The sequence below is a fragment of the Trichomycterus rosablanca genome, chromosome 22 (genome assembly GCF_030014385.1).
Source record: "Trichomycterus rosablanca isolate fTriRos1 chromosome 22, fTriRos1.hap1, whole genome shotgun sequence".
In the NCBI taxonomy this organism is placed as follows: Eukaryota; Metazoa; Chordata; class Actinopteri; order Siluriformes; family Trichomycteridae; genus Trichomycterus; species Trichomycterus rosablanca.
Genome location: NC_086009.1, coordinates 20,545,295 through 20,566,797, shown reverse-complemented (window position 1 = coordinate 20,566,797; position 21,503 = coordinate 20,545,295). Strand labels below are relative to the sequence as shown.

The window sequence follows — 21,503 nt, the reverse complement described above, 5'->3', positions numbered from 1 at the left end:
TGAACTTTAGAACTTTTCTTTCACCTTTATTATTATCACTCCTTATTATAGGAAACAGGGCAGCCTAGTGGTTAAGGTACTGGACTAGTAATCAAAAGGTCACTGGTTCAAGCCCCACCATTACCACGGTTGGGCCCCTGAACAAGGCCCTTAACCCTCAATTGCTTAAACAATATACTGTCACAGTGCTGTAAGTCGCTTTGGATTAAAGCGTCTCGTAAATGCCAACGCTAACATCCTTTATTTAGGTGTCGCCACACTGGATCCGGTCCACATACAACCCTCCTATTTCTAACCGGGCTTGGGACCTGCACTGAGAGCTCACTGACAAGCACTGCTGAAATTCGAACCCTGTACCCGCAGATCTCAGCAGTAATCTGCTACCATGCATTTTCTCCCATTAATTAACCTTTAATATGTTAATGAATACGATATAAGATTTGCACCTCCTTCCCCCGACTGTTTGCCCTCATGCCCGTGTGTCTGTACCCCCGTGTGTTCCAGGACGTGCTGCTGCTGGGTGAGGATCTGATCTCCGAGCCGTTCTACTGCCAGCTGGAGGCCGAGACGTGCCGCGTGTTCACCGAGCAGCTCGGCCGCTTCGCTCTGGTCGGAGAGTCGCTCAGCATGGCCGCCGCCAAACGCCTGAAACTGCTGCTGTTCGCTCCGGCGTACTGCTCCACGCTGGAGTACACCATCCGAGTATACTGCACCGACGACACGCCCGACCTCATCCAGGTGAGGAAGCACATGGTCATCACATTCACGATCTGAGTCAGCGGATTTGTTGGGCGGATAGTTTTTATTATTATTAATTTATTTATTATTAATATAATGATTATTATTATTATTGTTATTATTATTCAGCATTAATTATTTATTATTATTAATTTATTATTATTTATTTTATTATTATTTATTGTTATCATTTATTTATTGTTATTTATTTATTAAAATTATTTTTATTATTATTTATTATTTTGGATTATTTATTTATTATTATTCATTTATTATAATTATTTTTATTATTATTTATTATTTTGGATTATTTATTTATTATTATTTATTGTCATTTTAGTTTATTATTATTTAGGATTATTTATTTATTATTATTCATTTATTATAATTATTTTTATTATTATTTATTATTTAGGATTATTTATTTATTATTATTTATTGTCATTTTAATTTATTATTATTTAGGATTATTTATTTATTATTATTCATTTATTATAATTCTTTTTATTATTATTTAGGATTATTTATTTATTTTTATTATTTAGGGTTATTTATTAATTTATTATTAATTTATTATTAAGTTATTATTATTTAGTATTATTAATTATTCTTGTTCTTTTAATTAATCTGTGCAGTAGAGGGGGTTGACAAGGTATACAGAGACATATATACTCTACAGTCAGTAATTGTATACCCACCCTGCATCTATATGGTAAGTGTAGCTCATAGAACAGACAGTGAATGTCTAATCTAGACAGCTGTTCCTAATAAAGTGCTCGGTTGTTCGTTCGGTTGATTTTTGGTCACTACGTTGATCTACTGGTGCAGTTTGTGGTGATTGGTTGGTACTATGGTTCGTATTTTTGGTTTAATCGTTGGTATGGCGCGACGTTCCCGCGTCGTTCCACGCGGCGTCTGTTAGCCGTTCGGCGGCTTCACGTTTGAGCTTCGTTTCTCTTTCCCTTCTCTCTGAACTTCACAGAAATATTCTGAGGCCAGCGGCGGCCCCGGCTCCCGGGAGAACCCGGCTGGAGAATCCTTTTAAAGACTTCATTTGCATGGTTAATTAGCGAATGAAAAAGAGAAGCTGTGCGGCAGAGCCACTGCGTCTGTCACGAGAGAATAGAGCCGAGCGATCGCCGATTTATCCGCGCGCCGGCTGACTGAGAAAGTGCAAATGGAATTAAAATAAATTAATATATAAAAAAAAATGAGGTGGAGGTGGTGCGAGGGTGCGGTATAAAAATAGAAAGTGGGAAAGTGGGAATGAAAAAGGAGAGCAGTGATTAGCATATGGACCAATCCGATAAGAGATTAGCAAAGAAAAAAAACCTGCTAATTAACAAAACGCTTAGCGCTCATCTGACGTTCGCTAATAAGCTGAAAAATCTCAGAACGTTTTGAGATTTTGTTCTAATAGACAGAAAGATCAAAATTCTTTATACAGCAACAGTCCGGACCTGATGAGTTCCACCCTGAAGAACGTCAGGATTATTGGAGTTATGCAGCAATCTGAAAAACACACATTAATAAAATTAAACAGCAGATCTGCTGTGACGAGACCTGAAACAACAGACAGACAAACAGACAGACAGAAAGTAAGAACCAGAGGGAGGACAGATGGACAGACTGAAAAAAAAGAAGTAAAGAATTCGGAAAGAGGAAAGTTGGAATGGATGAAAGGACGGAAGCTCAGAAGTTTGGAAGATAGGAAGGAGGGAAGAAAGTTGGGACAGATAAAAGAAATGAAGTTTGGAAGTTCGGAAGTAAGTTTAAAAGCAAGTTAGGAAGGAAGAAAGGAAAATCAGAAGGAAGGACTTCAGAAAGAGGAAAGTTGGGACGGGTGAAGGGACGGAAGTTTGGTAGTTTGGAAGTTCTGAAGGAGGGAAAAAAGGAAGTTCTGAAGCAAGGATGGAAGTTTGAAAAAAATTAAGGAATGAAGATAGAAGGAAGGAAGTTCTGAAGTGGCAAAGTTTGGAAATTTTTAAGAAACGAAGTTTGAAAGTACTGAAGGAAGTTTGGAAGAAAGAAAGTTCTGAAGGAATGAAGGAAGTTGGGAAGGAAGTTTAGAGGAAAGAAAGGAAGTTTGTTCTTTTGGAAGGAAGGAAGTTCAGAAGTAAGAAAGTTAGAAAGGAAAGAAGGAAGGAGGGAAATAAGTTGGGACAGATAAAGGAAGTTTGGAAGTTCTGAACAAATTAAGTTTGGAAGTTCTGAAGGAAGAAAGTTCTGAAGAATGAAAGGAAGGAAGTTTGGAGAGAAGGACTGAAAGAAAAGAAGGAATTTGGGACAGATGGAAGAAAGGAAGTTTGGAAGTTCAGAAGGACGTTTATAAGGAAGGGAGTTCATACGTTTGTATAAAGGAAAGTTCTGAAGGAATAAAGAAAAGAAGTTTGGGTGGAAGGAAGTTCGGAAAATCAGAAGAAAGTTTGGAGGGAAGGAAAGAGTGAAAGATGGAAGAAAAGAAAGGAAGTTTGTCAAGAAGGGAAAAGTAAAAGCAGGAGGAAACATTTTCTTCTCTGTGATTATTTATTCTTGTTTGATTTTGATCTGGTGTGTTGATGAGAAGGTTTGTGCTCCATTAGTGCATCACCGCTCCTCTCACATGTACGCACGTCTGTGTTGATCCACAGGGCATCATGGGAAATGTAGTTTCTCAGGGGCAGATCTGTGGCTGAATCTGTGATAGTTGCTGAGACCAAGTTGTTTTGTTTAGAAGATCAGGCGTATAACAGGTGCGCCGGTGCACTTTACCCAAAACGATGCCCCCTTCAGAGTGACTGATTGGCTCCCTGTAACGTAACAGCTCCTCATTTATTGTGATTGGCTCGGCATTATTATGTCGATCACGGCGGTGGAATTAGCATGGCACAAAGCTAGCAGGTGATGTGGCTGTGTAGACGTGTCAGTGTTTTAGCTCCGGTCCGTTCTGGCTGTCTCGGGTGGCGTGTAAATCGTGTTACGGGTCGTAATGATTGGCACCGGGCATGGTGCGCGCTGACACCCTCCTCTCACCGTAATACCGAATTAACTCCAACATAACGACGCGCCGGCGGGGGGATAAACAGCCCTGCCGCTTTTGGACGGCGTTGTAGTTTCGGCCTCGGGCGAGTGAGCCGAACGCTCGCTAACCGTCTGTCCAGATCGGAGTCATCTGTTTAAAACGGATGATACAGTGTACGATTAAAAGTATCGGGACGCCCCTTATAAGTACTGAATTTATGCGTTTCAGCCACAACAGATGCTAACAGGTGTAATAAAGTAATTATATAGAGGAAATGACATACGTCCTACATTTTTCTTGCTTACCAACAGTTTAGGGAAGGCCCCTGTGCTTGTTCCAGCATGACTGTATCACTGTAACTCCTATAACATTTACATTACATTTACATCATTCAGCAGACCCTTTATCCAAGGCGATTTACAGTACAGTGACAGTATACAGTCTAAGCAACTGAGGGTTAAGGGCCTTGCTCAAGGGCCCAACAGCGGCAACCTGGCAGCGGTGGGGCTTGAACCAGCGACCTTTTGATTACTTGTCCAGTACCTTAACCGCTAGGCTACAACTGCCGATACAAGTGCATTTAGACTGCATGGACTTGCAAGGACTGTCACTTTGTAGGGCAGGTGTAGCCTAGTGGTTAAGGTACTGGACTAGTAATCAAAAGGTTGCTGGTTCAAGCCCTACCACTGACAGGTTTTCACTGTTGGGCCCTTGAGCAAGGCCCTTAACCCTCTGCTTAGACAGTGTACTGTCACTGTACTGTAAGTCACTTTGAATTAAAGCGTCTCCTAAATGCCGAAAAATGTAAACAAGTGCATCATTATTTTAGGGCGATTGTAGCCTAGTGGCCAAGATACTGAACTAGTAATCAGAAGGTTGCTGGTTCTAGCCCCACCATTGCCAAGTCGGCACTGCTGGGCCCTTAAGCAAGGCCCTTAACCTTTAATTGCTTAAAAAATATATACTGTAACAGTACTGTAAGTCGCCCTGTATAAAAGCGTCTCCTAAACGCTGAAAATGTAGAGGTTTATGATGTGAAAGGTTCCGACCCCGAGGATATAAACCGCCGGATCAAACGCCGGGTGGATTTTTTTCCTCGCTGAATCAGAATGTAACCGCCAGTTCATATCCGCTGACTCGGCTGAATGCCGCGCGGACGTGCTCGCTACGATCTGACCTTTGTTTAAAACGCCAGAGTAATTGGCTGTAGATGGAAAGTGCAGAATCAGCTCGTGTACGGCTGATCTCCATCACCAGCTTCTCACTGACGGTCTTCACGGGGACGGAGACGGATAGCCAGAGAAATGACACGTCGATGCGGCGTGCACGGGCGTCTGCGGCGTGATTTATCAAGCGCTAAGTACATCCAGGCTCCGGCGAAGTGTGTGTGTGTGTGTGTGTGTGTGTTTGTGTACAGTAAGTGTGTATGTGGTTATAGAGCAGCAGGTTATTAATCACAGACGTGTGAGGTCGTGGAAAACGAGTCGATGGGAGCGAATAAAGGAAAGGAAGGAAGACACGATGACAGACGTACATTCATTCATTCATTCACTGTCTGTTTTACCACCTCTTCATCCTGGTCAGGGTCACAGTGGGTCTGGTTCACTGGGTGAAAGGCAGGAAACACCCCGGTCAGATCACAGGACACACACACACACACACACACACACACACATATACCTAGTGGGACTTTAGTAAGCTTTTAGACCGACATCAGTAACCAGTCATAGAAATGCTGTCATAATTTGACAAAAGAGGCACAAATTCCCACAGACATGCTTCAAAGTCCAGTGAGAAGCCTTCTCAGGTCGCCAGTCCATCACAGGACACACACACACACACACACACACACCTACCTAGTAGGACTTTAGTATCTCCCTTTAGTCTGACTGCATCAACCCGTCAGGTTGTCAGGTTACACGTGGAGAACATGCAAACTCCACACTGAAAGGACCCGCACCGCTCCACCTGGGAATCGAACCCATGCCCCTCATGCTGTGAGGCCACAGTGCTACCCACCGAGCCACCCTGCCACCCTGCCACCCAGACAGGTGTACAGAGACCTGTATTTATGATGACGGAAAGACTTCATGTGTTTTGGCCATGACAGTCACTAACAGGTTATAGTAATAAATTAATTATATGAAGGAAATTATATCCTTCCAACGTTGCAGCAACAGTTTAGGGAAGGCCCTCCAGTTCCAGCATGACTGTGCCCCTGTGTACTTAAAGACAAGCTCACTCAATGATTAAGAACATCAGCTAAAGCTTTTAGACCGACATCAGTACTCAGGCATCATATTTTGACAGAATAGGCACAAATTCCCACAGACATGCTTCAAAGTCTGGTGAGAAGCCTTCTCAAAAGAGCCGAAAGATCATTTGTTTTTAAAATGGGACGTCCATCACAGGACACGGGGAGAACATGCAAACTCCACACAGAAGGGACCCAGACCGCTCCACCTGGGAATCGAACCCAGTGACCCCCCGAGCCACCGTGCCGCCCCCGATCTCGTTCTTCCGAGTCAGTGTGTCAGTTATCGGCGTGTTTTGTCTGAGCCGCGGCACAAACCGTTCTCACTAAATCACATTTAAACCTTTTTCACTTCCACCGAGGACAGTTTGTCGCGGCAGAGCTAGCGCCGCGGCTAACCTCTTTCTGTCAGCGTCAGACAGGGAAGATTAACTACACCACATTCCGGACTATTCCCGGATGCACCGGGTCTATCAGACGTGGACGGAGTGAAGCGAGACGAGACGAGACGAGGCCGCCGGACAGACGTGTCTGAAAATCTGGAGAGCAGAAGCCGGTCTGCAGTAATCCAGTTATCTGTTCCTCTGAAGCTTAGCGCTGCGCTGACCTCCAGGCGAAAGCGCTAAGCCGCTTCTCAATCTTTCCTCTCGCGCTGGCGCTCGGACTCGCTCGGCGTTTCTCATTGCCTCTCCGGAACGTCTGGACCGTCCATCCTGTTTCTCTTGCTTCTTTTTTATTTCCAGTCTCAGCACTGGCCATCGTTGTCATAGCAGGATTGTGATGTTGTCTTTTAGGCCACGTTATTCTGACACCTGGTATGGTGGCACAGCGGGTAGCGTAGGTGCTGCACAGCTCCGGGATCCTGGAGACCTAGGATCGAACCTTGTGTACTGATACTGTATGTCTGTGAGGAGCTTTGCATGTTCTTCTTATGGTTTCCGGGGTTTCTTTTGGATCCTCTGGTTTTCCTCCTGGGTGTTGAATTTATCAGTATTGCCAAAAGTATCTGGACGCCTGAATGTGAGCTTGTCGGACGTCCTGTTTCTAGATACAATAGACGCCCTTTCGAGAAGTATATCTGTGGGAATTTGTGCCTGTTCTCCTGGTTCCCAGCAAAACTGATCCTGGGGTCCTGGGTACAAACCTTGCATTATCATATGTAAGAAGTTTGGCATGTTCTACCCAGGTCCATGTGGGTTTACTCAGGCTACTTTAGATTCTTGTCCCCTCCCAAAGCATAGAGAAGGTGAATAGTAATAATAATAATAATAATAATAGTAATAATAATAATAATAGTAATAATAATAATAATAAAATAATAATAATAATAATAATAATAAAAAAATAATAATAATAAAAATAATAATAATAATAAAATAATAATAATAATAACATAAAAATAATAATAAAATAATAATAAAAATACAATAATAATACTAAAAAGAAAATAATAAAAATAATAATAAGAATAAAAATAATAATAATAATAATATTAATAATAATAATAATAATAATAATAATAATAATAATACACTAGAACATTAAAAGGGGTGTCCCAATACTTCTGTCCATATAATGTATGTAGAATTTAATTTGGGGTTTTAATAAGGACAGGATCTGAGGTGCAGCACTTCTCTTCACTGACGGTGACGAAGAACCTCCTGTAATTCCCGAACACAGGGGTGACGAGCCCCTTCCACTGTGGAGTAAATAAAGTTTTAGGAGGTTCTCTTGTTTCTCCCTCAGTAAATGTGCCAACGCAGGGAGCAATTTATTAAGAAGACAATGAGGCGTACAGGATGCCATTACTCTCTCTGTCGAAGGCGCACGCCGAAAGCAAACACACAGTGCCACGCGGCTGCGTGTATTTTTTACGTTCGGGCCACGACGACGTTACAAACTGAGCGGCGAGGCTGATTTACGCTGCCGCTCGTTAATCGGAGCTCGCCGAACGTCCCGGCGTCGGTATTCAGAGCGAGAGCTTTTTTCCTAATGGGATAATTGTCGGGCTCTCTGCTCGATCCGCTGATGGGTCACAATCTGCATCAAAGTCCACTAGACGCCATTTACAGTTTCAGTGCAGGCCGAAAATACTAATCGTACTTAATCGTTAAAAAAAGAGGAGCACTGGGCGAGGAGATGAGCTAAAAACCTCTTTTGTGCTGCTGGACGCTGCGCAGTCAGAGATTATAACACGCTTTATATTTGATTGGCTTCTGAATTGACTTCTGTGAACTTACAGATAAGCTTTAGTCTTTGGACGCGGCGCACGAGGATTAAAGAGCGCACGGACGTGACTGTTATGGCCTCAAATAGAGCGAATCCCACTGAGATCCCGGTTTACAACAGGTTTTTAAGAGATAACTGGTCCGACATCGGTTGTTTTGTCTTTGTCTGCTATCACTGCTTTTCAGCATTGCTCCATGCAGACAGGGGTTGCAGTGGGTCCTGAGCCCTCCTAGAAACACTCAAGGAGTCACACACTCACCCCCCTAAGGGCGTTTGTGTGTGTGTGTGTGTGTGTGTTTGTGTGTGTGTTGGGGGGGGGCAGCTGGGGTAACTCATGTACCTGTAGGAATACAACATGGGCAAGAAAAAACAAGTCAAACTGCACACCAACAATGACTGGAGGTGAGATTCAAACCCAGACCAACAGGTGCCACACTACCTACCAGTGTGCCTCTGGAATTGATTTTTGGATACTGAGAAGTTTGGCATGTTCTTCCCAGGTCCATGTGGGTTTACTCAGGCTACCTTGTATTCTTGCCCCCTCCCAAAGCATAGAGAAGGTGGATTGGCTGCTCTAAATGGCCCCAAGTGATTAAATAAGGGTGTAAATGTAGATGTAGCCTAGTCGGTGGAGCTTTAGGCTGTCAATCAGAAGGTTGTAGGTTCAAAACCCTTTTTGCTCCAGTGATGCTGTACAATAGCGACCCTTTTTTATTGCTGACGTTGTCAATCCTGAGGCAGATTTCAAGCATTCTATTCACCATCTACAAGATTTGGTGGTGGTAAGGAATGGGGGGGCAAGTATTAAGGAGAAAAACCTGAAAACAGGAAAGGGGGAGAACATGCCAACATCCTTACAGGCCAAATTGAAAGTCAAGGTTCAAACCGTGTCACCAGGACTTTAATCCAAAGCGTTTTACATTACAGGGACAGTACACAGTCTAAGCAATCGAGGGTTAAGGTCCTTGTTCATGGGCCCAACAGTGGCAACCTGGCAGTGGTAGGACTTGAACCAGCGACATTCTGATTACTAGTCCGGTACCTTAACCACTAGGCTACACTGTCCCTTAGAATCTTTGTGACACTGGTGGACTGGGCTGTGTTCTAAATCACTGCTGTGCCAGATGAAAGCTCACTGGAAGCGTTTATCATCCAGGTCCAGCCGGTATCTTCAGCTGTGCAGTTAAAGCTCCTCGTTCTGCACAGAGCTGCTAGTTCGGACTGTTTTTCTCTCTTTAGATCTTTTATCAATGTTCCCACTCAGTTCTGAATCTATTCTGAGCTCCTCACGCCGCGGTCTGAAGGATATAAAAAAGCTGCATGTACTCTGTAAGGTCGGAGGTTCGCGGCGCCTCTCGAACCCACCCGAACGATCCATCATGCGTTCTGTCCTGCGCTTGGCCGAGAGCCTGTTTTATAGGAGGATGATAATAAGACAGGACTGAGTTTATCATGCAGTCGTGTGGGTTGGCGTGACTTTGGTGTGACCTTAGCATGACTTTGTAATGAGTACAGAGGGGTGGTGGCTCTGTTTATGTGATGGGTGTGAAATGTGTTACTTAATTATCAATTTACTCAGGATGATTATTGGTATACAAACTCAGTCTGAGGCTGACGTGCTAAAACTGTGTTTAAATGTTAATGAAATTATATTTCTGTACTAGAACTATTATTATTATTATTATTATTATTATTAATATTGTTATTATTAGCAGTATTATTATTATTAATATTGTTATTATTAATATTATTGTTAGAATTATTATTATTATTATTATTATTAATATTGCTATTGTTATTATTATTATTATTATTATTATTATTATTTTTGTTATTATTATTGTTATTATTATTATTATTGCCATTATTATTATTATTATTATTATAATTATTAATATTGTCATTTTTATTAGACACTTTAATGATCCGAAATCTGTGAATAATTATTATTATATTGTCATTATTATAGTTATATTTATTATTATTATTATTATTATATTACTTATAATTTTCATTATTAATATAATTACTATAATAATAACACTTTTAATTATTATTATTATTATCATCATAATCATTATTGTAACTACTGTCATTATTATAATATAATAATTATTATTTTTATTATTACTATTATTGATCTAAATCTAATCTAATCTATATTTTAATTATTATTATTATTATTTTATTTTATTCATGTTTTTGTTTATGAGCCTCGGGGTAAAATGAACCATACGCAGACACTGCAGATCAAATAGTATGAAGGCCTCAGAGATGCTGGAGGTGTGAAAGACCAATCAGAGCAGGTCTTATATTATTTAAAAGAAGAGTTAAGAAGAGTAATATTTGGTGAGGTAAAGTTCAAACCGGGATCCTCGGCACCCATTTTACCGGCTGTATCGCTGTGCCATCATTTCTGAAGCAGATTGTAATTAGTAGGTGTGGACAGATCGCGGCTGTATTAATACACAGTTAGCGTCGTATCTTCTGACTCTTGTCCTCACTGTCATCCTGTTTTGTTTCTGTAGGAGGTGATACAGATGGAGGAGCAGTTAGGAGGTCGCCTCATCGACGAGCCCCACGTCCTCCTGTTTAAAGACAGCTACCACAACCTGCGCCTGTCCATTCACGACCTGCCACAGAGCCAGTGGAGAAGCAAACTGCTCACCGGCTACCAGGTAATGAACGCTTATTTACTCACTACTAGACGTGAAATAGAAATATACCTCGGCTTTATATGGGATTATAGTACGACGTCCATCAGCTCATGGTCAGGTGTCCATATACTTTTGGCCATAAAGTGTATGTGAGAATATACCTTTAAAAATCTGAATCCTGTTATTTCTCCGTTCTTCTTTTATCATGTACGTTCCGCTGTATAAGTTTAATCACCGGCTCTGAGAGCTGGAGATGATCTGATTTCCCGGTAGATCCGGTGTATAAACGGCTTCCGTTACGTCGGCGCGCTGGGCATCAGGTTTTAAAGCTGCCGCGTTCTGCATTGCTGAGCTTCCTAATGGCGGATTTCTTTGGTTTGGCTTCATTAGGCAGTTTGTGGACGTGCAGGGATTTATACTCAACTCTATTAGAGAGAGAGAGAGAGAGAGAGAGAGAGAGAGAGAACTGGTGATGCAGGAAAAATCTTCACCATCTGCAAATGGTCACCAGATTCACACCAGTACAACCAGAGAGGAAATATTAGGACACAGATGAGCAGGATGTGTGGAGGAAGAGCAGGATCATGGGAAAAGGAAATGTTTAGATGAATTAATGGACCAAAGTATGTATGCATAAATGGATGGATAGACAGTCAGTGCTGGGGTGTGAGAATATGGATGGATGGATGGATGGATGGATGGATGGATGGATGGATGGATAGCTAGATAGCTAGATAGATAGATAGATAGATAGATAGATAGATAGATAGATAGATAGATAGATAGATAGATAGATAGGTTGTTTGATGGATTCTTGGATTTTTGAATAGATAGATGGATGTTAAATGGACGGACGGAAGGACGGACGGACAGACAGACAGATAGATAGGTTCATCGTTGAATCCTTGGCTCTTTGAATCTTTGGACGTTTGGATGGATGGATGGATGGATGGATGTTGGATGGATGTTGGATGGATCTTTGAATGGATGGATGGATGTTGGAAGGATGGATGGATGGATCTTTGGATGGATGGATGTTTGGATTGATAGATCTTTGGATGGATGGATGCAATATGAATGGACAGATGGATGGATGTTAGATGAATTGATATTGGATGGACGGATGGGATGGATGGATGTTTGGATTGATAGATCTTTGGATGGATGGATGGATGGATGTTGGACAGATGGATGGATTGATAGATCTTTGAATGGATGGATGGATGTTTGGATTGATAGATCTTTGGATGGATGGATTTAGATGAATGGACAGATGGATGGATGTTAGATGAATGGATATTGGATGGACGGATGGGATGGATGGATCTTTGGATAGGTGGATGGATGGATGGATGGATTGATGTTAGACGGATGGATGGATGGATGGATGGACGGATTTGATTCTTGGATGGACAGACGGATGGGATGGATGGATGTTTGGATAGGTGGATTGATGTCATTTTAATGCAGGATGAGCCACTGAAGCCTTCTGCTGGGACAAAGTTAAATTTAGAGCTGCAGAGAAATGTGTCGTATAGACTCTGGTGTGTGTGTGTGTGTGTGTGTGTGTGTGTGTGTGTGTGTGTGTGTGTGTAGAGCAGAAGCAGAGATGGAGGAGATTCTCGTGGGAGAATGAGTGACTATAAGGCTCAGTACAGAGGTGTGGAAGCTCTCTGGACACTTCTCATCTCTTATCTCAGTAATGCTCGACTTGCTGGGATTTAATAGCACTGTGAGGCTCAGCTGTGTAACAGCGCCCCCTCTAGGACTGAACCACACACTGCAGGACCTCAGGGTCTTACTGTAGGTTATTCAAAGTAAATAAATAAAATAAATCGGGACCAGTCGTTAGTTAGTTAGATCACTTCAGTAGCGTTTAGCAGAGGCACCATTCTCCTTCTGGTATTTATACTGAGGTGTTTAAAATCCCAACAACACTGCTGCACCTCATACACTCAATCAGAACAACACACAGTATATGAAGAACCCTGAGATGGGTTAGCATCCCCCAGAACAGTTGAACAAATGAATGAATCTACACAATACTGAGGGTCTCAATTATATATTTATATTAACGATAATAAGTACGCTAGTTCAAATCTCAGCAGTGCTATCAGCCAGTCGGGCATCTACCATTTACATTTTACATTTTTGGCATTTAGTAGACGCCTTTATCCAAAGCAACTTACATTACAGTGTACAGCCTGAGCAACTGAGGGTTAAGGGCCTTGCTCAAGGGCCCAACAGCAGCAACCTAGCAGTGGTGGGGCTTGAACCATCAACCTTCAGCCCTGTACCTTAACCACTAGGCTACGGCTTGCGTCTGAGGATGGTGGTGGTGGCCGAAACAGCCTATGCAGTGGGAGGTGCACTTAGTAAGTCAGTGCGCTCTCAGTGCAGGTCCCAAGCCTGGAAAGAAATAGGACGGTTGCATCAGGAGGGGCATCTGGGGACACCTAAACAGAAGAGAGGCCGAAATAAAAACAAATCTGCTGCTACACTAGTAATAAAAGCTAACAACTCTCTCTCTCTCTCTCTCTCTCTCACACACACACCTGACTGCGTACTGTGCTGCGTACATAAATCAGACTTTATTGGACTCGCCCGCGTCTCAGAGCAGCACTCGAGGAGTCAGGACTCGATATTCAGAACAACACGCTGCTTCCTGTTTAAAATGCTCGAGCCGCTTCCTCCTAAACGCTTCGTTTTTCTTCACTCGCTGCTGTTTAATTACAGGAGGAGCGCGGGATCGTTTTCTCTCGGATTCACATCGCAACAGACTTCAGGCTTTAAGTTTTATTACATTTCTTATTTATTTATTCCAGTCAGGGTCGCAGTGGGTCCAGTGGGTCCATCCCCGATCACTAAATGCCCAGCCAGCCCATAGCACCACTGAGATTTGAACCCGGATTTTTACATATTATCTAATTGTACTGGCCTCTTTTTTAGGAACACGTTGTTTTTCGTGCACAATGTGTGTTTATTATTTTGCTTATAATGCTGTTCTCCTCTCAGCATTGATTTTGAGGTCCCAACAACACTGCTGCACCTGCTACACTCAACCAGAACAGTACACACTAACATGACCAGGTTAGTTTCAACACAGTGCTGAAAATGATCCACCATTCAAACAAGAACTGATTAGCAGAGTGGACAGAGCAAAAGATCTACAGGCTACAGTCAGTGATTGTATACCCTCAAGAGAATGTATGTACCTAATAAAATGCTCAGTGTTTGTGCTCATACAGTCAGACGAGCACCCGTGAGCTCGGGCACCGATGTTGGTCGTTTCCACCACACCAAACCGTGTTTTTAAGAACCTCACCTCAAGGACCTGACAAACTATATTCATATGTTTAATTTATATAATTAATTTATACATATGTTATTAATGAGCCCTAATGGTCATTAGGGGTGTCCACATCGGCGTGGTCTGATAATTCAGTTGTGTGTGTGTGTGTGTGTGTGTGTGACAGGAGATCCCGTTCTACCACATCTGGAGTGGATCTCAGCGGAGTTTGCACTGCACGTTCACGCTGGAGCGGTTGAGCGTGAGCACGTGCGAGCTCTCCTGTACGCTGTGTGTGTGGCAGGTGGAGGGTGAAGGCCAGAGCTTCTGCCTCGACTTCAACATCTTAAAGGTGACGCCGCCGCGGGCTTTATGATTTATATTAATAGTATGAACGTAAACAGTAATCTCACAGTACCGTGGTACTTCTCTGCAGGACACACGACCGTTAGACTCGGATCTCCTGCTGATGGATAAGAGCAGTCCGGCCCTGGCTGGCCCCAGCGCCTTTCAGATCCCCTACCTCATCCGGCAGAAGATCTGCAGCAGTCTGGATGCACCGTGTCCTAACGGAACTGACTGGAGACTGCTCGCCCAAAGACTCAAACTGGACAGGTGACGATTCTGTGTTTTAAAATCCCTCATTAACTTCATATTCACGGCTGGCGCAGTGGTATTTTAAGCTGCTGAGATCTGAGGATCCAGGGTTCAAATCTCAGTGGTGCTATCAGTCGGTCGGGCATCTGCATGCACATGATTGGCCCAGCCATTGGGAAGTGCACTTGTCAATGGGCAGGAACACTTACTGTTGGGATGCGTACCATCGTACAGGCTTGTTCCTGGAACACAAGCGACATGGTTTACAGTTAATCAAGCTTTACATCGTTGTGAGAAAGAAGAAACAACAGCTTAGGGAAGGACCCTGTTACAGCATGGCATGAAGCAAAGCTTTGTTACAGTTACAGCATGAAGAAAAGCTTTGGAATGAACCGGAACATCCACTTCTAATTAATCAGCTTCGTGACTAACATCAGTGCCCAACATTACAAATGCTGTCATTTTTTTTTTTACTAAATGGGTACAAATTCCCACAGACATACTTTTTCTTAAGAGTTGCTGTTGTTCTAGCTGAAAACATCACATAGACGTCACTCTATTTTAATAGCAGTTGTTTTTGAACATGGTCAGGCGTCCAAATACTTTTGGCCATATACTCACTCACTGTCTTAACTGCTTATCCAATTAGGGTCGCGGTGGGGGGAAGTTGCTGTTGCCTATCCCAGCTTTTCAATGGGCGCAAGGGACACAGTAACACCCTGGACGGGGCGTCAGTCCATCGCAGGGCAGACACACACATACACACATACACACACACACACACACACATACACACACTCACCTATAGGGCAATTCAGTGTCTCCAACTTGTCTCTTAACTTGACTGCATGTTTTTAGATTGTGGGAGGAAACCCACGCAGACACGGGGAGAACATGCAAACTGCACAGAAAGGACCCGGACCGCCCTGCCAGGGGATCGAACCCAGGACCTTCTTGCTAGAGTAGCATTGGCTCTGGCTGTTGGGCGAATTCCTCACTCTTATTGAACGCCGGCTGAATCCACAGGAAACGACCAGGCTGTGATTTAATTAAGCTTCTAGTTAACTTCCTGCAGCTAATGAAGCGTAATTGTCCACTTGATTCGTCCAATAAACTACCTGGTCCAATTAATTAGCCATTCCGAGCGACAGGGCTTCTATTAGCGCACATCCGCAGAACAATCCATTCTGGTTTTGTTCGTCGAGACGCGTGTAGGGACGAGTATTTGTTTACATGTTTGGTGTTCAGCCTCCTCGATCCTCTCGGGATCATGTCGAGACGGACGCTTTAAGCCCCTGGACATGTAGGAAACGGTCACATCCAACAGCCTTCCCTTCAGGAACGGCCCACGTGAGCCTCATCGATCGGATCTGATCTGAAAGCTCGTGGACGGTCAATAGGAAAGGTCACAGGTACCCGAATCCGAGCGTAGTCACAAACATCGCCTCTGACTCCTAAATACTGAAATCGAACGGACGCCCGGGTGAGACGAGAACTCGAGCGCAGCATAGATTTTGGGGTAAATTAATTAATGAGCATTTCAGCTCAAAAATCAGAATGCGTGAATTCTTTATTATTTGGTTTGTGCAATCATTCAGACATACACACACATACACACACACACACACACACACTCACACACACCACTATTTCTCCTCTATAAATTAGATGTATTCGTGTTTAATACACACAAGCAGGAACGTTCCATGAGGGAATAGACTCATTTTTTCTTTCAGCTTCTCCCGTATTTAGGCGTCGCCACAGCGGATCTGGTCCTCATACCAGACTTGGCACAGTTTTTACGCCGGATGCCCCTCCTGATGCAACACTCCTATTTCTTTCTGTGCTTGGGACCGGCTCTGAGAGCACCAAGACAAGTGCACCCCGCAATATTTAGGCTGTTTCGGCTACCCCTTTTGTCCTCGGACAATAACCAATCACATGTATGAAGACGCCTGACCGGATGCTAGCACTGCTAAGGTTCGAATCATGGACCCCCAGATCCTAGCTAGCATACTTTACTGCTGTGCCACCCGAGCACCCCAGGACTAATTTAATAGACTAACAACAATCACTAGACTGACAATCACTAGACTAGAATACTTGGAGGAGTAGTTACAGCATGTAAACCCAACAACAGTGTACCTACTGTCAAGCATGTTGGTAGCTTTATGGACTGGGAGTGTTTTGCTGCCATTGGAACTGGTGCATTGCAGATAGACATAATAATAAAGACAGGCTAGCCCATCAGTCAGTCACTATAACTGCATCAAAGATTCATGACATTTTACATGAACTATTATTTCTTTATTATTTTTTATTCCATTTACACTAATACTGTCAACAAGGCTGGAACACACTTGCGCAGCCAATCATGTCCGATAGATTCAAACCCAGATCTCAGCGGTGATGGGCTAGCCTGTCTTTATTATTATGTCTATCTGCAATGCAGCACTTCCACTGGCATAGCAAAACACTCCAACACAGTCCAAACACTCCAACACAGTCCAAACACTCCAACACAGTCCAAAGACGTGCAAGTGAGGTGAATTGGAGACACAAAATTGTCCAAGACTGTGTTGGATATAAACTTGTGAACTGATGAATCTTGTGTAATGAGTAACTACCGTTCCTGTCATGAATGTAACCAAAATGTTAAACATGACGTTAAAATCCTAATAAACAAACAAACAAACCTCCAGGCATTCTAGTCTAGTGATTGTCAGTGAGTCACTTGTGGAATCAGTGAATCAGTGAATCAATCAGCAGAGTCAGATCTGTTCTGCAGGAACACAGTTAATAAATCAATCAGGTAAATAGTAATTAGTGCTTAATTAGTAGTTAAGTAAGTGTATTGTAGCTGTAAATGCTGCTACAAACTACTGAATCAAGGGTTTGAATCCTCCTGTGAATAAGAGATTTCATCTTGGTAAATTGGCGACTACATCCATCTGACAGAGAATCACTCAGTAATTAAGTCAACGAATGATTCAGTCAATGAATTGGTCATTAAGTCATTCAGTCCATTAATGGATCAGTCAAAAAGTCAGTCAGTCGATGAATGAGTCCATCGGTCGGTCATTAAGTCTTTTAAAATAAGTATTTTATAGGTTTTGGGTCATTTAGAACAGAATCCAGTCAGTCAGGCTTTAGTGAGTCGGGATAAATGAGTCAGTGATTCAGTCAATGAACTAACGTCGATATAAGGTCAGTCAGCCAGACAGTAAATGCGACTTTAGAATAAATATTGCAATTTTTACTGCTTAAAAAGCAAAACAAATCAGCCTGGTCACTGAGAAAAGAACATAACAACCGAGCCGCTGTAGATTTAACAAATCTGAGGTGATGAAGAGCACAATAGATCTCAGATGTATCACCGAGCTCCGTTAACGTCTCCTCTGTAAACAAAAGAGGAGAAAATCGTTCCGCCAGCGCTGCACTAATCATCACATAATGAGAATAAAAGCTCGAATCCTTCTGCGTCACGGGACAGAAACGACTGGAGGTGTTGGTTATGAGTTAAGAGAGGTGAATTGGGTGCTCAGGTGGCGCAGCGGTAAAACACGCTCGTGAGTATCTGCCATCCGGCTGGGCTGCTTGCCTACATGAACAACGATTGGCTTGTTGTTCATACAGGGTGGGAGCCGGATAGGGAGCTCATAACTGAGCAAATTACGACTTCTGCTGGCTGGTTGATGGCGCTGCACAGAGTCGAGGGATAATGCGTTGATCAGGGTGTGTCTCTCCGTACACAAAGCTGATCCGCATATGAACTCGCCTCGTGCAGGTGAAAAAAATGCAGTCCGTACTGCACACGTGTCGGAGGGGGCGTGTGTCAGTCACACTCTCCTCAGTCAAGGGCAGGGATCAGCACCAGTAGAGAGGAAGCGTAATGCAATTGGAGGAGAATTAACGCCGCTTGTGTTTGTGTTTTCAGACACATGAACTTCTTCGCGTCAAAACCGAGCCCGACGTCGGTGATCCTGGACCTCTGGGAAGCTCAGCACTTCCACAGCGGGAACCTCAACCAGCTGGCGGTGATCATGGCCGAGATCGGCAAGCAGGAGGCCATGATATTCCTGGTGTCGGACGGGGAGTGCTAACATATACACACACACCCACGCGAACGTGACCGAGGACGGTCTGACTCAGTTCTGGGGCGGGTGGGGGGATGGGGGCAGGTTCGAACCCTCTGTTAATGAGGTAAAGGACTAATCTAACAGGGTGAAGCCACCAACTGGGTGTGCTGTGACTAAAATAAACACACACACACACTCACACAAGCAAAGTACGTCAACGTGTATAAAACCCCACCGATGTTCCGGCCCTGTCCTAAATCACTCTGTATTCATCAGAAACGATTTGTATTCTGTTCGATTTTTACTGAAGAAGAAAATAACGACGAAGCGATGTTTACCGGAAATACATGAATGCGAAACTGTAGCTAAAGCAAAGAATGGGGAGATCAAATCCAGTCCCTACACATTTTGGGTGGCTGTTTGGCATCTATTTGGATTTGATCACATGCAATACCTGAAAACATTAAGTCACAAGGCCACGCCTTACTTCCCATTCAAAATACAGAGGAACCTCGATTTAACGGACCTCCATTTCATGGATTTAACGGACAAAATCTGAAAAACTGAATTGTTTAAAATTCCCGTGAGAAGCGTCCCAAGACCAGTAGTTCAGTAATCGTCCACTAGTTGGCGCACGTCTCTCTGTTTACATGAGTGATAGGTTTTATTTTGTCAGGAGTCTCGCTCTGTTCTCGCCTTTTTCTCTGTGTTTTATGCTTCACTTTCGCAAGTACTAGGGCTTAGTTCTGGCATTAAAGGAGTAATAGAGACTGTGAGTCCCCACTATAAGATCACGGCAAAAAAAACACAAGGTAAATAAAATCTCTCCCCAGTAGTACAGGACACCAATTTTAATATTTATTTACATCTCTGTTTACATCGTTTATTTTACTGTTGATGATATGTGCATGTTTAGCACTTTTGTGGACCTGAGTGCTGCGTTTTAGTCCGTTAAATCGAGGTTCCTGTGTACTTTTAAAGGTGCAATCAGTATCATTTACAGTTTAAAGGTGCACAAGTCGATATTTATATTGTTTTTAAATAAGGAGTAATATGCAAAACACAGTGAAACTGAAGTGTTGAAGCAATTTAAAAAACACCACATGAAATACGCAGGTCCGGTCCGGTCCACATGTGTTGTGTTCATTCCATTTGTCTGTAATATTACAGACACACACTCGACGGCCCTGTAGTCATAAAACTCACACTGATCGCGTATTCCACCTTCTTACCACTAAATTCAACCCAACGCACCTTTAAAGACGTAATAAACTCAATGAAGGAGGTTTCACAGGCAGTCGTGCTGCTTTTTAAAACAGCGAGCGAGTGTGTGTGAGTCCTACATCGATTTTTACCACAGTAACGTGGCTGTACTGCTGTCCAAAGCCATATTCAGAAAATCACTAAAAGCAACGACGGTAACGGCCGTCCTGACACGCGTGGCCGGGTTCACGTGGAGTCGCAGGATGGTACGAAGAAGCACGTTTTGAACTTAAGGAAATAAGAAACTCATTCAGGGATTGTTCTTTTTCTTCGTTACCCAGCAGTCTGGGTCACATCCTCTTCACACCGAACAGAAAGACGAGTTTTCTGTGCGATGCAAAGCTACAAGCTCTTAATTTTTTAATTACACTTTAATTACAACTTTTACGCTCATTATATTTCAACATTTATGATGCAACTATGCCAACTTCAACCAGCTCAGCTGAATCCATGTTAGCAAACTCTGTAGCACCCAGAAGTCACAACTGGGACCTGTACTGGTAATATCTGGGGTAGTAATTTTGGGGAAGTCCTTTATACACTCTTTCATGATTTGTCCTTGTGACGGACGGCAAAATAATAACTCCCGTGTTTTATAGAAGCAGTTTGGGCAAAAACTACAAGGATTTCACTCGATTCTCAAACGTTACCAGTAATGACATGACAGGTTATTAACTTTTACACCACCAGCTAAATTTATTATGGAATTCATTCATGTTTAAATTATAGCATGAAGCTGGTTTAACATCTCACCAGCTCAGTCGCTGTGCTAAATTACTAGCTATGGAAAATTCAATCCAGTTTAACAAACCAATTATGATTTACAAAGGCTGTGCTCAAGTGGCGCAGAGATAAATTTGGGGATTCGGGGTTTGAATCTCAGCAGTGCTATCGGCCGGTCGGGCCACAGCCTGGTCATGATTAGGGGTGGAGGGATGGCAGAAACAGCCTAGCCAATGGGAAGTGCAATCTGAGTGCCAAGCATGGATAGAAATAGGAGGGTTGCGTCAGATGTGTAGACCAGATCTACTGTGGCGACTTCTAAACACAAGAGCAGCCGAAAAGGGGAAAAGGCCCCACAGTGGGCTGGCATCCCATCCAGGGTGCGTTACTTCATCTCGTCCAGGGTAATCCTGTGGAAACTGGACGGTTAAGTTACTGACTTGATTTGACTCATTAAATGGAATCAGTTTAAAATAAGGTGTTGAAGTCCCGACACTGCAGACCAGACCCGAGTATTAATGAAGATCTTTCATTCATATCCAGGTCTAAAAAGCTAAACGTGCTCAGTAACAGAGAGGGTTTTGATTTTAAAGCTTTACTTCACAACCAGGTAAAAATAAATAAATAAATAAAAGCAAATTTGGAACTGAAGCCTCTCTGCACTGAGCTGCAT

At 43.0% G+C, this 21,503-nt stretch overlaps 1 protein-coding gene across 1 annotated transcript in view; it reads left to right on the top strand.

The window, feature by feature from the left end:
- Window positions 1-18,868, top strand: part of unc5a (unc-5 netrin receptor A) — a 159,017-nt gene extending 140,149 nt beyond the window's left edge. The window contains exons 12-16 of the mRNA XM_063018420.1: window positions 505-738; window positions 10,751-10,900; window positions 14,356-14,520; window positions 14,605-14,783; window positions 18,703-18,868. Coding sequence (XP_062874490.1) covers window positions 505-738; window positions 10,751-10,900; window positions 14,356-14,520; window positions 14,605-14,783; window positions 18,703-18,868 — 894 coding nt within the window. The remainder of the gene's footprint in view (window positions 1-504; window positions 739-10,750; window positions 10,901-14,355; window positions 14,521-14,604; window positions 14,784-18,702) is intronic.
- Window positions 18,869-21,503: the final 2,635 nt, after the last annotated feature.